The sequence below is a fragment of the Aquila chrysaetos genome, chromosome Z (genome assembly GCF_900496995.4).
Source record: "Aquila chrysaetos chrysaetos chromosome Z, bAquChr1.4, whole genome shotgun sequence".
Taxonomy (NCBI): domain Eukaryota; kingdom Metazoa; phylum Chordata; class Aves; order Accipitriformes; family Accipitridae; genus Aquila; species Aquila chrysaetos.
This window is the reverse complement of record NC_044030.1, coordinates 30,094,284-30,111,644: the sequence shown is the minus strand read 5'-3', so window position 1 is coordinate 30,111,644 and position 17,361 is coordinate 30,094,284. Positions and strand designations below refer to the sequence as shown.

At 42.8% G+C, this 17,361-nt stretch overlaps 1 protein-coding gene across 1 annotated transcript in view; it reads right to left on the bottom strand.

The window, feature by feature from the left end:
• Positions 1–608: 608 nt before the first annotated feature.
• Positions 609–17,361, bottom strand: part of RNF38 (ring finger protein 38) — a 138,951-nt gene continuing 122,198 nt past the window's right edge. Inside the window, 2 exon segments of the mRNA XM_041121078.1 lie at positions 609–2,250; positions 15,883–15,982. Of these exon segments, the coding sequence (XP_040977012.1) occupies positions 2,188–2,250; positions 15,883–15,982 (163 nt within the window). The 3' untranslated portion in view covers positions 609–2,187.

Genomic DNA, 17,361 nt, shown 5'->3' with positions numbered 1-17,361 from the left:
GTTACATAAAAGAGCCTAAGGTTTGCAAGACGTGGCATATGCTTTTTAAACACATGACTTTATTTGTTAAAAAAATAAATTTTATTACATGTAATTTAACCTGCTAGGTGTTATTGTGAGAAGCCTATTCTCTAACTACACTGGAAGAGAAAAGAAATTCTAGTATTTTGAAGTTGATGTACCAGCGGTTTTAGTTACTTAGTGTTCTTAAGTATTGATAGGTATGGAAAGACTCACTGTTTTTGAGAACTACCTGCATAACTAAACAGAGGGAAGACCATCTGAAATAGGGCAAAATTGTGCTTTTATTTTATCTGCACCAAGAGCTGTGACTGATGTGTAGAATCTTCAGAGGGAAATCAGCCTGGAGAACATCTAATGCTGTTTGAAATTATAACTGATACTAGAGCATAGCAGCATACAAAAGCATCAGAAATGATAAAGAATAAACTTAAAGCTGAGTCTGGCAGCAAGTTGCAGCAATACTGCTAACCGTGCCACCTGTGCTGCTGCAACCAAAGTAATGACACTGAATTTAGGAGAATAATTTTGTTGCAAAAAGTGCATCCTTTGAATAACTATGGTATATGCAGACCTAAATATTTTGCTAGAACATATCAAAGATGTTAACAGTCTGAATGTTATAAATGAAGCTTTTTTTTTTTTTTTAAATAGCCCAAATAAAACATTATTCAGAGCACTTGAATAGAGGTTACCACTTCCTATTTCACGGTACTGTTCTGGAAGGTGTTCCAATTTTCTCCTATAGTGGAGCTCTGCAAACTTGATTGCAAAAACCAAGGAAGTTCCTTCTTTGTATTACACTCATCATGAAATAAGGAAGGGCAAGAAGCAGCATCAGGGCAACTGAATTCTGCAGTTAGTGACCAAAAACCACCTTCTCTTGTGATAGAATGAAAAAAATCAGAAGTCCTACTTCTCTGAGAAAATGCTAAAAATTTTATTTTATTCATGAAGTTGCAGCAATAAAATTGTAACCTTTTACAAGTTATTTTAATTGTATACAAACTCCCTTGTAAATAACAAAGAATGTATGTGATTAAAACCAATGTTTATAAGCTAAAAGATTATGTCCTTAGCAAGTACAATGGCCAAAAGTGAAGAGCTCTTGCACAACACCCTCAGTGTCCTTTCTACTTCCTTTCATGGAAGAAGTATATAACTGGCAAACCCAGCTAGAAAAATTTAAAAGCAGAACAGAAAAGCATTGATACTCATATTAGCAACTGAAAGTGTTAATATTGCTAAATGATTTCTGTGATATTGCAACTTTACATTGATAAAATAACTTGTAAATCAGCCATTTAAAAATCCAGACTTTGTAACATATGCTAAAAACCCCAAGGTTACTCATGTATGAACAATCAATGCACTCTTTAGTGGTACACATTTAAAGCCTCCAATGAAGGGGAAGCATATCAGCTGTTTGAATAGTAGGTAGAAAGGTCTTTATACCTGTAAGTACATTGGGGAGGAAATACTAAATGTCTGTAATTGCTGCACCCATCGCATTCAGTGTGCAACTGCAAACACAAGGAAAGGAACCAGTGTACAGTACTAGTACTGTTTAAATAACACACAAGATTATACATTGCAGCATAATTATTACTACACACATACGTTCTTGGTACATGCTGGTATATAGGTTCTCAAACACACATGCACACTCACTCAGTCACAAGCACACGTCACACATCCTCTCACAAGCAAACACACATTTACACCATTCATTCCCACTCACAGTATCTGAAGGCTCTATATAAGGTAGATTGCTATATTGTTTGGAGCTACCACTTTTTTTTTCTTTCTTTTTCTTTTATATAAAAGCACATGCTAAAAGATCACGTCCACAGTAATCTCGCAGCAACACTCGGAATGATCACACAAAAACCAGGGAATGTTAGTGCACACACAAAATTAAGCTAAAAAAAAAAAAAAAAAAAAAAAAAATCTTTGGAGTTCCAATCACACTGTTAGTATAACAATCCCGTAACTGTGAAGACTAGTTATAAGCTTTATAATTGATTAAGTCACACAGTGCAAAGTAAGGTCCATTGACCCTTTTGTGTAAAGGGTAGGCTGGAAGCCACATGGGTAAGTTCAATAGATAGTTCATATATACATGTGACCAGGAACACCCAAACCAGATTTGTGCTCTTAGACTGGTCATTCTGAATCACGATGCACTTCCGAAGCATCAGCTCTACAAATTGGGCAGGTACGATTTGCCTGTAAAACCAGAAACAAAACACGGTTTACTGTACTGACAAATACACTGTTAAGGTAATGTGTATATGACACTGACACCTGTGAGTACTGAAAAGCAATTTAAGAGTACTGAAAATAAAAGAAGACAAAGTGTGCTTATGCCTTTTTTTAGTTTGTTTTGTTATGAGTGCTATGATAGGCTTGCCAATTCAAAACTGTGTTTACAAAAAAAAAAATTGTGCCTTTTATCTTTAAAGATAAAGTGAAACAGCAAACTAGGCTTCATCTAAGTGATGGTGCTTTTATTAATGCAGATTCATGGTTATAGTATATTGCAATCAAATGGATGCAACTAAGAAGCTGTACTGTGTGCTGCAGAGAAACCCACCAAAACCAGACTAGCAACCTTAGGCTACAAATAAACATCTTATATGAGGGTGTTATGTTGTCACAAGCTCTAATGACCAGGAATCACATCTCTTAATACACTGTTTATTCAGTTATTCTCACAGAAACCCATCACATAGACTTGGTCAAAGCTGAAAGCAGACCAGTGAAAGAGGGAAGGGCTTTTAGTAAAGAGAAAGGGGGCAGGGGGAAGAGAGACATGACCTGACAAAACAGGTATTCAAGTAACATACACAACCAGGTCTAAATTTAGCCCTTCAGTAAAGCACTCACTGAAAATACATCATGTGACCCTCTTACTTTTATAGCTTCCTTAAAAAGGTAAGACAGATGAGAAGTAACATTCCTTAAAGCTACTGGGAAAGTATTTCTGCCTTCTCATTCCCCTTTTCAAATAAAGGCTAATTTCATTGTAGTAAATGTTGAGAAAAAGCCCAAAACAAACATGTAACATCTATGCTAAAATATTTCCTTTCCAAAGGGTGGACTGAGGAGAACTCTTCCTGCCCCAATGTCTGTATTTCATGGTTCCCAGAACTGCAGACCAACCACTGTTGACTCCAAGTTTTTCTAAGGTAGCCAAATTTTTCAATGAAAATACAAGTGAGAGCATCAAGAAATGTGGCTCTGCAGGCCAGAGTTCAGAAATCATTGCCACAAATTTCAAATCCAAACAATAAATGCCAATGAAAGTAACATGCTATTACTGAAAAACTTAATTCAGTAATGCAAGTTAACATGAGGGTATATTTTTTCTGTCAATTACTACTGTTGTTATTACTGTTTTATAGTTTTTATCATAGTTATTGCTTCATAGTTTTTGTAAAGCATAGATTGGAGAATCAATTCAAAATTTATTTCTTGTTCTTTCACTAGCAGTTTTAAAATTACTTGAGGACAATGCCATTACTTGGTCACTACTTTGTATTTGCTTTATTCTAGATATAATTCAGCTAATATAATTTTTAAAATAAAAAGGCATGTTCTTCAAAATTCAATGGATTAATGAATCAGGAGGTATTTGCTTAGATAAATAATGAAGTATCTACCATTTGTAGCATGAAACAGAGCATTCGGTGGGAGTAACTTCTTGATAGGAATTGCAGAAATAAATCCCCTGTGCCCGGATAAAATGAATACTCATAGACACTGCAGCACTGCTTTTTAAGTTACTTTTCAAGATCCTGCATGAACATCTGTTTTAAATTTAGTTGCATTCTTGTGCCTTTCATGAAATTCATTCCCCATTCCTGGAATTTAACATTACTCTCTGGTGCAAAAAGAGGAGTAAGATGGACAAAATATTGTAATATTGACCTTCTAACTAGCCACTCTTTCAGGGAAACTTACTTTTTGTACTGTAAGCGAGAGCGAGCTGCACAATGAACTAACTGATTTATTTTTTTATATTTTATAGAAATTTACAGCTAAAGTGAACTGCAAGTAGAATAACAAATCTGTAGGGCTACTAGAATCCTCTAAAAAGCATTGCACTACTTTGGTGTTAGTCCATCAAACCCAAGTTAAACTATAGTTACAGTTTGTCTTTTCTCATACATAATACAGCATTTCCTATCAGAACATTAAATATAGAGGCAAGTTGTCCTTGTTATCTGGTTCTAAACACTCAGGGTGAAGACAGGTCATGTTTTCAAGCTGTCTTTTGGAATGATGACTGACTCTTACTTTACAAAACAACAGATTTCTTCTGTATTCATATTTGACTAAAGGACTTAGGATATTAAGAAATAACCAAATACTGTGAAATATGACAGTTGACAATACCATGAAAGGCAAAAGGATAATCTCCCTCTTGCTAATTCTGTTTCCTCCCCTGTATTACCTCTTCTCTCACAAATCTTTAACCTTGCTTAACCAGGGAAGTATAAATTAAAGTGGATGTTTTGGGTTTGTGTGGCAGGGTTTTGGTAGCGGTGGTGGGGGCTGCAGGGGTGGCTCCTGCGAGAAGCTGCCAGAAGCTTCCCTGGCTCCAAGTCGGACACGTCTTTGGCCAAGGCCAAGCCCATCAGCAACGGTGGTAGTGTCTCTGGGATAACATATTCAAGAAGGGGAACCTGCAGCAGAGAGGGGAGTGGGATGTCAGAGAAACCCCTCTGCAGACAGCAAGGTCAGTGAAGAAGGAGAGGGAGGAGGTGCGCCGGAGGAGGTGACGCCCCTGCAGCCCGTGGTGAGACGGCAGGCTGTCCCCTTGCAGCCCATGGAGGTGAATGGTGGAGCAGATGCCCACCTGCAGCCCGTGGAGGACTCCATGCCCCCAGAGATGGCTGTGACTCCATGGGAAAGCCCACACTGGAGCAGCCTGTGCCTGAAAGACTGCAGCCCACAGAAAGGACCCTGGAACGCTGGAGCAGTTTGTGAAGGACTGCAGCCCCTGGGAAGGACTCATACTGGAGAAGTTCATGGAGGACTGGGAGGGACCCCATGCTGGAGCAGTGAAAGAGTGAGGAGTCCTCCCCCTGAGGAGGAAGGAGCAGCAGAGACAATGTGTGACAAACTGACCACAACCCCCATTCCCCATCCCCCTGCGCTGCTGTGGGGAGGAGGTAGAGAAAATTGGGAGTGGAGTTGAGCCTGGGAAGCGGGGGGGGGGGGGGGGGGGGGGGGGAAGGTGTTTTAAGGTTTGTTTTTATTTCTCACTATCATACTCCAATTTGATTCGTAACAAATTAAATTGATTTTTTCCCCCAAGTCGAGTCTGTGTTGCTCATGACCATAACTGGTGAGTGATCCCTCACTGTCCTTGTCTTGATCTATGATCTTTTCTTTATATTTTTTCCTCCCCATCCCACCAGCTGCGGGGAGGAGTGAGCAAGCAGTGTAGTGGTGATTTGTGGCCGGTTGGGCTGAAACAATGACAGTGGGCAACCTCAGGCACTGTAAAAGAACATTTCCTCTCACTTGCTCACAATACCTAAAAAGGTGGTACTGTACATAGCATTATAGCAGCAGGGCAGATCAAACCTTCCATGCATAGACAAGCCACAGAACTTTCTCAGTTACCTTATTTTTGCTCCATCATCAGCAACAGGCAGTGAAAAATCAGATTGGATCACTAACCTCTTATTTAAATCTTTCACTAATAACATGGTGAAACTTAAAAGAATCAATGTCACTCCATAGTTCTAGAACTAGTTCTAGAAATATTCCTAGATAGCAAATACTTTCTTCAAAGAGAGAAGATTAAACCACTAAAACATAAGGACAACTCTTTGGTAACTCTTTGTTGTGGTTTAAGCCCACCCAGCAACTAGGCACCATACAGTGACCCGCTCATTTCCCCCAGCTCCCAGTGGGATAGGGAGGAGAAGTGAAAAAAGAGAAGTAAAACTCGTAGGTTGAGATAAGAATGATTTAATAACTGAAGTAAAATAAAATGTAATACTAACAATAATAAAAACCAGTAATAATTGTAATGAAAAGGAATGTAATAAAATAAAACAAAACAAAACAAAAAACAACGCCCCCCCCCCCTCAAAAGAAACCCCAAGAAAAGACAAGTGATGCACAATGCAATTGCTCACCACCTGCTGACCAATGCCTGAACAGCGATCCCAGCTCCTGACCAACTCCTCCCAGTTTATATGCCAAGCACAATGTTCTATGCTATGGAATATCCCTTTGGCTAGTTTGGGTCAGCTGTCCTGGCTGTGTTCCCTCCCAGCTTCTTGTGCACCTGCTTGCTGGCAGAGCATTGGAAACTGAAAAATCCTCAACTTGGGATAAGTGCTACTTAGCAACAACTATAACATCAGTGTGTTAGCAACATGATTCTCACACTAAATGCAAAACACAGCACTGTACCAGCTACTAAGAAGAAAGTTAACTCTTTCCCAGCCGAAACCAGGAAACTTTTCTCTTTTTTTACCTTGTGGAAAAAATTTACAAGCACTGAAAGCTACGATTTTTACCTTCGCTTGCAGAATTTCTTAACACAATGTTGGCTAGATGATGTGAGTTAAGTGGATGTGGACATAACTATGATATCAACATATAAAAGAAGTTGTCAAATACATAGAGGAATGGACAGAAGCAAAACTATAGCACAAAATATATTCCAGTTATCCTTACTTACAGTTGTTTGCTGCCTAACTGTAACCAAGTTTAGACAGAGGCTGTAACTAAAGTAGGCTGGTGTTACAGGTAATTTGTTATAGTTTGCAAAGCAAAATAATCTTTATTTCCATACACCATCTTTGTACCAGTGTAACTAAACCCACATGGTATAAATATATTGCCTTAGGAATCCTACACTACGATGATTTAACCTTGTCTAGCTTATTTTGCATCCAGCTCTGGAACACATGATGTCAGTACCAGCAGTTTTACTTGGGTATAACTGCACCCCCTTTAGGTTTAGATTGCATATCTTTCACCTCATTCCCCCACCTAGCCTACACTCTTATGTTCCTAAGAGTTCTTCTATGATAAGACAACCTTTAGAAAATACCACACTTGAAGACCTGTCAGAAAATACATAGTTTCTAAGCTGGGACAGGAACAACAGAAAAAGCTGTTTCACCACTACTACAGTACATACAAAATTATGAAAATAAAGACTAAACTAAATCTGCTTTTTTCACTTTGCTGTTCTGAATTTGACTGCCAGTTCATTACCAGTTGAAAGTACTAAATATAACTGTAGAACTGCCACACTGAGTCCCAAAAAAGCTTAATTCAACATACTTGTCTGACTCTTGAGACTAATGTCAGGTAAGAAAGAGTTTAAGAACAGGACAAGCATGCACGACACTTCCCTAACATGTTCTTCTAACTTCCAGCAATCTGCAGATCAGGGGCTCTGTGAATCAGAGGTATATTTTTTTGCATTAGTAGCCTGGAAAGAGCCATCTTTTTTAAAATCCATGTAATCAATTTAACCTATATAGAACTATAGCATCCACTGTCTCACAGGCTGTGTCAAACGATCTTAGTTCTTTTTTCATAAAAAGGAGTGAATACTACCCCTGGATACTCTGTCCACACCACAAATGACTTACAAAGTTTCATGCAGTGGAAAGACTTGACAAATCTAGTGTGAACTCTCCTCAAGCAGAGTAGGGGGACACTGAAGAATACCACTTGAATATATATGATCTACTCTTAATTTGCAGTTACTGAATAAAACAGCATACATCTAGCATACATATATTGATAATATTATCTGGGGTGTCTGTGTGTATGTGGCTTTTTAATCCAACAATAAAACAACTAGGTGTTTACATTCCTCTTGCTGATTCTCATGTACATGGATGGATTCAGATACTGAAGGACATCAGTTCTACTGAAAGTTATGAGCATTGCTGTGGAAACATTTACACTGGCCTTAGATTTTGTAGAAGCCTTAGACTACTGCGGGTATTGTAGCCGAAAAGCGATTTCATATCCCAGTTTTTAAAATCCTTCTCATTATTCTTGACATTGTGTTAGCCAAAAGAATGCTGTCAATATTAACTTGATTTCTTCATTCTCTGCCCTGAATATTTTAGTGTATGTCTAAGTGTATTGGGTCTGGCTGAGATGGAGTTAATAGTCCCCATAGGAGCCCTCATAGAACTGTGCTCTGCATTAGTAGCTAGAGAGGTGTTGATAACACACCAGTGTTTTGGCTACTGCTGAGCAGCACTGGCACAGCATCAAGGCTGTCTCCCCAACATTTTTGCCCCCTCCCTCAATGGCAGGCTGGGGCAGGGCAAGATCTTGGGAGGGGACATAACCAGGACAGCTGACCTAAACTAACCAAACAGATATTCCATACCATATGACGTCAGCCCAGATATAAAAGCTAAGTAAAGGGAGGCGGAAGGGAAGGCATTTTTTGTCTTCCGGAGCAACCACCACGCGTACTGAAGCCCTGCTTCCCAGGAAGTGGCCAGACATCGCCTGCTGATGGGAAGTAGAGAATAATATCATTTGTTTTTCTTTGCTTTCGCGCGCGACCTTTGCTTTCATTTTATTAAACTGTCCTTATCTTGACCCACGAGCCTTTTGTTATATTTTCTCCCCCCTGTCCAGCTAAGAAGGGGGAGTGATAGAGCGGCTTTGGTGGACACCTGGCACCCAGCCAGGGTCAACCCACCACAGTCCTTTTTGGCGCCCAACGTGGGGCAAGACAACGGCAGTTTTGCATTAAGCGTGCCTTAGCTAGTTATTAAGTGGCAAGCTCCTGTGCAGGTCACGGAGCTTGTTGGCTGCTTGCTTATCTCTATCTTGCTGAGTTTGGGAACATGGTAATGCAAATAATGGCTGTGTGCTTTGCCTTGGCACTGATGGTTTTTTTGTGCTGCGGGAGCTATCTTGTGGGGAGAATGAAGGAACTCGGGAACATGCTAATACAAATAATATCTATGTGCTTTGTCCTGGCACTGATGGCTTTGCTGTATTGTGGAAGCTATCTTGTGGAGGAGATGAGGGAACACATCTCCCTCTCCCTACCAGGCATTGATGTGAATGGTTTTATTATGCAGGCTCCTGAGGTCCTTGTTCACCCTTATGTGAGTTGTTCAATACTAATAATTAATACTGGTGGTGTATTATGGGTATTGTGGAATCTGGTCTCATCCTGGTATAAGAGAAGACAAGTTTCGGGTGAGGCAATACTGAAATGTGCCCTCAAGCGACCGGTCCCTGGGTGGCAGGGTATATGGAAGGATTTGGGCAGATTCCTAGGACGGTTATCACCTCCCATAATCTGGGACTTTACACCTGAACAGGCAAGTAACCCTGGCAAACTGGCGCGCCACCTGATAGAAGGGTGCCTTGCCTATCCCAATGAAAACCAGCAGCTTCTCGCACTGTACTGGGGCTTGGCCTATGCCTACCGAGCCATAGTTCAACACTCTCAGAGGACCATGGTTGAGGCAGGGACCCAGACTGCATCTGAGGACACCATGCTTGAGATAGGGACCCAAACAACAACAACCACCACAGTAATTGCCCCAGTAGTGAAAAGGAAACAATGGATAAGGAGATCAACAGGTCCATACCATCGATTAGTAAGGGAAGAAGAAGAAGAGGAAAGCCTTAATTTAGAACCTGGTCCTTCAATAAAGAAATTGGAGGAAGGAGTGAAGGAACTTAAACAGGAAGCGGAAACTACCCGGTCCCTGACGTCCTCAGAACTTCGGGACTTGCGGAAAGACTACAGCCGCCAGCCAGGTGAGCGGATCCCTGCCTGGCTGCTCCGATGCTGGGATAATGGGGCCGACAGTCAGCTACTGGAAGGCAAGGAAGCCCAACAGCTGGGATCCCTCGCTAGAAACCGGGGAATTGAAAGAGGAATTGGAAAAGAAGGAGCAATTTGCAGTCTCTGGAGCCGGCTCCTCTCAAGTGTGAGGGCAAGATATCCATTCAAGGAAGATCTTGTGAATTCCTCAGAAAAGTGGACTACCGCAGATGAAGGCATCCAGTACCTGAGAGAGTTAGCAGTGGTGGAAGTCATCTACAGTGATCTAGATGATGAGGAAGTCTCAAAAGATCCAGAGGATGTCCTGTGCACACGGGCCATGTGAAGAAAGGTGATTCAAGGTGCCCCAGCGTCGTATTCTAACAGCTTGGCAGCAATGTATTGCCTAGATATGGAAACACCAACTGTGGAGAAAGTGTCATCTTGGCTCCAAAACTTTGAAGAAAATCTCTGTGTCTCCTCATCCCTACAGGACAGTGCCTTGGCTGTTAGGGATGCTCCAAGAAATCAGTCCTCTCCTGCTCCGGTCAGAGGGAAAGGGAGCCCAAGGCGTATGCCACGTGGTATGCTCTGGTTCTTCCTGCGTGACCAAGGGGAGGACATGAGGAAGTGGGATGGTGAACCCACCTTTAAGTTGGAAGCCCGCGTACGTGAACTGAGAGGGAAGACAGCTGTTAAGAAGGGGTCACCCAAGAAGAAGGCTGTCAGTGTTGTTGCTGTAGAGGCCCAAGAAAGCAATCAGCGATCCTCCAGGCATAAAAGAACTGAAACCACCTCCCTTGATTCTGGTGAGGGGACTTCTGGTCTGGCACCGCAAGGGTCAGACAGTGAATACTCTGATGAGGAACAGCAATAGAGGGTCCCTGCCTTCGGCCAGGAGGAGGAAAGGGATGACCGGATATACTGGACTGTGTGGATTCGATGGCCTGGCACATCAGACCCACAGAAGTATAAGGTTTCGGTAGACACTGGTGCACAATGTACGCTGGTGCCATCAGGGTACAGGGGCACAGAACCCATCTGGATCTCTGGAGTGACAGGGGGATGCCAAGAATTGACTGTATTGGAGGCTGAAGTGAGCTTGACAGGGGACAAGTGGGAAAAGCACCCCATTGTGACCGGCCCAGAGGCCCCTTGTATCCTTGGCATAGACTACCTCAAGAGAGGGTACTTCAAGGACCCAAAGGGGTACCGATGGGCTTTTGCGATGGGCTTTTGGTGTAGCCACTGTAAACACAGAGAAGATCAAACAGCTATCTACCCTGCCTGGCCTCTCGGAAGATCCCTTCATTGTGGGATTGCTGCGAGTTGAAGAACAGCAGGTGCCAATCGCTACCAGGACGGTGCACCGCCGGCAATATCGGACAAACTGAGACTCCCTGGCTCCCATCCATGAGCTGATTCATCAACTAGAGAGCCAAGGAGTCATCAGCAAGACTCATTCACCTTTTAATAGTCCTATATGGCCAGTGCAAAAGTCTGATGGAGGGTGGAGGTTAACAGTAGATTATCGCGGCCTGAATGAAGTGACACCGCCACTGAGTGCTGCTGTACCAGACATGTTAGAGCTCCAATATGAACTGGCATCAAAGGCAGCCACGTGGTATGCTACAATTGATATTGCCAATGCATTTTTCTCCATTCCTTTGGCAGCAGAGTGCAGGCCACAGTTTGCTTTCACGTGGAGAGGTGTCCAATACACCTGGAATCGACTGCCCCAGGGGTGGAAGCACAGCCCTACCATTTGTCACGGACTAATCCAAACGGCACTGGAACAAGGCGATGCCCCTGAACATTTACAATACATAGATGACATCATCGTGTGGGGCAACGAGGCAGAAGAAGTGTTTGAGAAGGGAAAAAGAATAATTCAGTTTCTTCTGAAAGCTGGTTTCGCCATAAAGAAAAGCAAGGTCAAGGGACCTGCACAGGAGATTCAGTTCTTGGGAATAAAATGGCAGGATGGACGCCGTCATGTCCCTGTGGATGTGGTCAACAAGATAGCAACTATGTCTCCACCAGCTAACAAGAAGGAAACACAAGCTCTCCTAGGCCTTGTGGGGTTCTGGAGAATGCATATTCCAGGTTATAGTCAGCTTGTGAGCCCTCTCTATCGAGTAACGCGGAAAAAGAACTATTTTGAATGGGGCCCTGAACAACAACAAGCCTTTGAGCATATCAGACAGGAAATAGCTCGTGCAGTAGCTCTTGGGCCTGTCCGGACAGGACCAGATGTACAAAATGTACTCTACACTGCAGCTGGGGAGCATGGTCTCAACTGGAGCCTCTGGCAGAAAACTCCAGGAGAAACCCGAGGTCGACCATTAGGGTTTTGGAGCCGGGGGTACCGAGGATCAGAAGCCCACTACACCCCGACTGAAAAAGAAATACTAGCAGCATACGAGGGGGTTCGAGCCGCTTCCGAAGTTGTTGGTACAGAAGCGTATCTCCTCTTGGCACCACGATTGCCTGTGCTACACTGGATGTTCAAAGGAAACATCCCCTCTGCACATCATGCAACCAGCGCTACATGGAGTAAGTGGATAGCATTGATTACGCAACGGGCTCGACTGGGAAAATCTAACCGCCCAGGAATTCTGGAAGAGATCATGGACTGGCCAGAAGGCAGAGATTTTGGAGCAACGCCTGAGGAGGTACCTCGTGCCCAAGAGGCACCACCATATAATGAGTTATCAGAAGACGAAAGGTGTTATGCTTTGTTTACTGATGGATCCTGTCGTGTGGTAGGGAACCATCGAAAGTGGAAAGCTGCTGTGTGGAGTCCCACATGACAAGTCGTTGAGGCCACTGAAGGAGAAGGCGAGTCAAGTCAGTTTGCAGAAGTGAAAGCCATCCAACTAGCCCTAGACATTGCTGAACGAGAAAAGTGGCCGGTACTCTACCTCTATACCGACTCTTGGATGGTGGCTAATGCCTTATGGGGGTGGCTACAGCAATGGAAGAAGACCAATTGGCAACGCAGGGGTAAACCCATCTGGGCAGCAGCATTGTGGCAGGACATTGCTGCCCGTGTAGAACACATGACTTTAAAGGTACGTCATGTAGATGCTCACATGCCCAAAAGCCGTGCCACTGAAGAACATCGAAATAATGAACAGGTAGACAAGGCTGCCAAAATAGAAGTAGCTCAGGTGGACTTGGACTGGGAGCGTAAGGGTGAGCTATTTGTAGCTCGATGGGCCCATGAGACATCGGGACATCTAGGGAGAGATGCAACATATAGGTGGGCTCGTGATCGAGGGGTGGACCTGACCATGGAAGCCATCACACAGGCCACTCATGAATGTGAAACATGTGCTGCAATCAAACGAGCCACCAGAGTAAAGTCTCCCTGGAACAGAGGGCGCTGGCTGGGTTTTCGATATGGCGAGGCCTGGCAAATTGACTACATTGGACCACTGCCACGAACACGCCAAGGCAAGCGCTACATACTCACGATGGTGGAAGCAACTACTGGTTGGCTAGAAACGTACCCTGTAAACCATGCCACTGCCCGAAACACCATCTTAGGCCTCGAAAGGCAAATTTTATGGCGACATGGTACCCCAGAAAGAATTGAATCAGACAATGGGACTCATTTCCGAAATAACCTCATAAGCTCCTGGGCAAAGAAACATGGCATTGAGTGGGTGTACCACATACCCTATCACCCGCAAGCATCTGGAAAAATTGAGAGATATAATGGACTGTTGAAGACTATGTTGAGAGCGCTAGGCAACGGGACATGGAAGCATTGGGATACAAATTTAGCAGAAGCCACTTGGCTAGTTAACACCAGAGGATCTGCTAACCGTCCTGGTCCTGCCCAAACAAAACCCCTACATACTGTGGGAGGAGATAAGGTCCCCGTAGTGCACATGGGGAAGTGGCTGGGGAAGGCAGTGTGGATTTCTCCTCCCATGGGAAAAGGCAAACCCATTCGTGGGATCGTCTTTGCTCAGGGACCTGGGTGTACTTGGTGGGTAATGCGGAAGGATGGGGAGACCCAATGTGTGCCTCAAGGACATTTAACCTTGAGGGAAAAATAATCTGTGATGTGAGTTGTATGTTGTAGGAAGTAATGTAGCAGGAATGACCTGAACTGCAAAGGAGTGAACTTCGCAAGGAACCAGACAAGTGCATCGGTGACCCAAACCAAGCCGGTGTTGGTGCCCAACGATCGAACATACTGCTTCTCCTACCCTGACCACTCATCTTGATGGATGGGGCCCAAGTCATAACCTGTGTGTGAACATCTGGAGGAGTGGAAGATCTATCTCTTAAAGGACAGGGGATAGTAATTAATAAGAATGTATAAATCTGTATGTTGGGTATAAAAGTGGTTTAAGTATGTAGTTACAGTTGTAAGTGTTGGTAAGAAGGGATTTCAGTAATGAGAATTAAATACAATGGCATGGTTAGAAGACATCTGTATTAAATTATGTGGGACCTGAGCATGACGCAAATGGTATGGAATAAGGGGTGGAGATTGTATTGGGTCTGGCTGAGATGGAGTTAATAGTCCCCATAGGAGCCCTCATAGAACTGTGCTCTGCATTAGTAGCTAGAGAGGTGTTGATAACACACCAGTGTTTTGGCTGCTGCTGAGCAGCACTGGCACAGCATCAAGGCTGTCTCCCCAACATTTTTGCCCCCTCCCTCAATGGCAGGCTGGGGCAGGGCAAGATCTTGGGAGGGGACATAACCAGGACAGCTGACCTAAACTAACCAAACAGATATTCCATACCATATGACGTCAGCCCAGATATAAAAGCTAAGTAAAGGGAGGCGGAAGGGAAGGCATTTTTTGTCTTCCGGAGCAACCACCACGCGTACTGAAGCCCTGCTTCCCAGGAAGTGGCCAGACATCGCCTGCTGATGGGAAGTAGAGAATAATATCATTTGTTTTTCTTTGCTTTCGCGCGCGACCTTTGCTTTCATTTTATTAAACTGTCCTTATCTTGACCCACGAGCCTTTTGTTATATTTTCTCCCCCCTGTCCAGCTAAGAAGGGGGAGTGATAGAGCGGCTTTGGTGGACACCTGGCACCCAGCCAGGGTCAACCCACCACACTAAGATAGGCATTTTCTTGCTTTTATGAAGCCATAAAGGCAAGGGGGTTTAATTTCTTCTTCCAAAACAACAGACACCATCTGTAATTCTCTAGGGACTGTAACCTGTATTCAGGATCATTGCAGTTTGTTCCAATGCTCTACACAACAGGCTACACTCAGATTATATTAAAACTGAATAGAATAAAATGCCGAAAAAAGGTGAGGCAAGATGGGGATCAATACCCTGTTGGCAGTAGATCTGGCTAATGCAGCTTGTAGAGATGTCTGTGTATCACCATCTACTTATTTGTATTTCCTGTTCTTCACACCTTCTGTACTGCTATTATTTTCTCTGTCCTCTTACTGGGCTGCCCTGATTCTAGATACTTTCTTTTCTGCTCAGATTCTCTTGGAAGGGTATATCATGATTCTGTAAAAATGTAATTTCTATTTGTATCTATTACATTTCTATGTAAACGTATATATGCATACACATATGCGTACACACATTACACATTTTATTTGCCCCAGAACCTAACGTTAATAGCAAAGCAGGGGAGGAAGATATTAGTACTCATTCTTGCTATGCAGGATATGTAATAGTTAAAGCCACCATCATCAGAGAAACTCTAATTCATACTTCCTATATTATTAAGTTACATTTTGTTTTCAAGTCTTTTTTAATTTCACGTATTACTTGAATTCACAGCCATTGTTTCGTGCAAATGGAAAACACAGTAAGATCTGTCAATGGAAATAATTCTCTTCATATTCACTTTTCCTTGCACCAAAGAAACATCCTTCATCAATTACCAGAAAAATATTGTAAGTAGGCAGTGCTTCCACTCTGTTGGGATTTCTAGCCTAAACATCGGAAACATGAAACAAGATAAAATGAAGAACAGCAAAATACCTCCTCCCCCTCCCCCCAAACTACATAACTAATTCGCTATAAGATAGGAAGTTTATTTTATTTTTTTTTTTTACCTTCAGCCATTTGTCGACACATTTGGCATGGAACTCGTGGTTACAGGGCAAAACTCTAAGTAGCTGCCTTGACTCAAAATCACACATGCACACCACACACCTAAAAAAGACAACAAACTTCAAATGTATCTGCTATGTAAGAACAACAAATACATATTCCATACAAAACCTTACAGGTACGACTGCAACGTGGTAGCTCTTTTACTCCTTGGGTAGCTACAGTTACCTATATCTGTGGTTGAAGGTGTGTAGTGTCATAATGTAAACAGAAAATGACAAAAGCAATTCCGTGCTTTCAAATCACAAAGCAATTGCTCCTGCTCACAGGAGTTCACAGACCCAACCAATACAACAGAAGTTTAATCAAAATTAAAAACAATGGAGATCATGATCTATAAAGTTCACGCCCTACTGATACTGGCAAGTCACACTGAGGGTCACTGAAACTGGAATCTCAGGGGGAAATCCATACACTGAAGTTCAAACATTAGACAGCATTTGGTACTAAGTCACTTTAACTACCTTCATATCTATACTGCCCTTTCTACTTGGTTGTGGAGATCTTTCAAACACAGTAAGTTAACGGGTTTTAAAAATAGGAAGATGCACTCTTAAACCACTGACCAAGCTCTATCAGGAGCACTTGAAACTTCAACGCGTGAAACTATTTTAACATAGACTAAATTAAAACTTGACAATGTCACTTTAATATCTAGTACGCTGACTGAACAAAACCTAGAACACCTTTCGTTCATTTTAATTTTTTAAATACTGAGGAACTAAATTGAAACATAGTGAAATGATGTGAGACTAGATAGAGGTTTTAAAGTAAGGATAAATAGTATTTGTTCTGGAAAGCAATCCAAGAAAAAAAAGAAAATTAAACTATTTACTGACATGACTGCTTTTAAAGCCCTTCTGGCCTAGCTGAGGCTGCAAATTAAAGAAATTAAAATATAGCCACATAAATTAGAATCATAGAATCATTTAGGCTGGAAAAGACCTTCAAGATCATCGAGTCCAACCGTCAACCATGGCCACTAAACCATGTCCTGAAGTGCCTTGTCTACACGTTTTTTGAATACCTCCAGGGATGGTGACTCCACCACTTCTCTGGGCAGCCTGTTCCAATACCTGACAACTCTTTCAGTAAAGAAATTTTTCCTAATAACCAATCTAAACCTCCCCTGATGCAACTTGAGGTCATTTCCTCTTGTCCTATCTCCAGCCACCTGACAGAAGAGTCCAGCACCCACCTCACTACAACCCCCCTTCAGGTAGTTGTAGAGAGTGATAAGGTCTCCCCTCAGCCTCCTCTTCTCTAGACTAAACAGCCCCAGCTCCCTCAGCCGCTCGTCATAAGACTTGTGCTCCAGGCCCCTCACCAACTTGGTTGCCCTTCTCTGGACACGCTCCAGCACCTCAATGTCCTTCCTGTAGTGAGGGGCCCAAAACTGAACACAGCACTCAAGGTGCGGC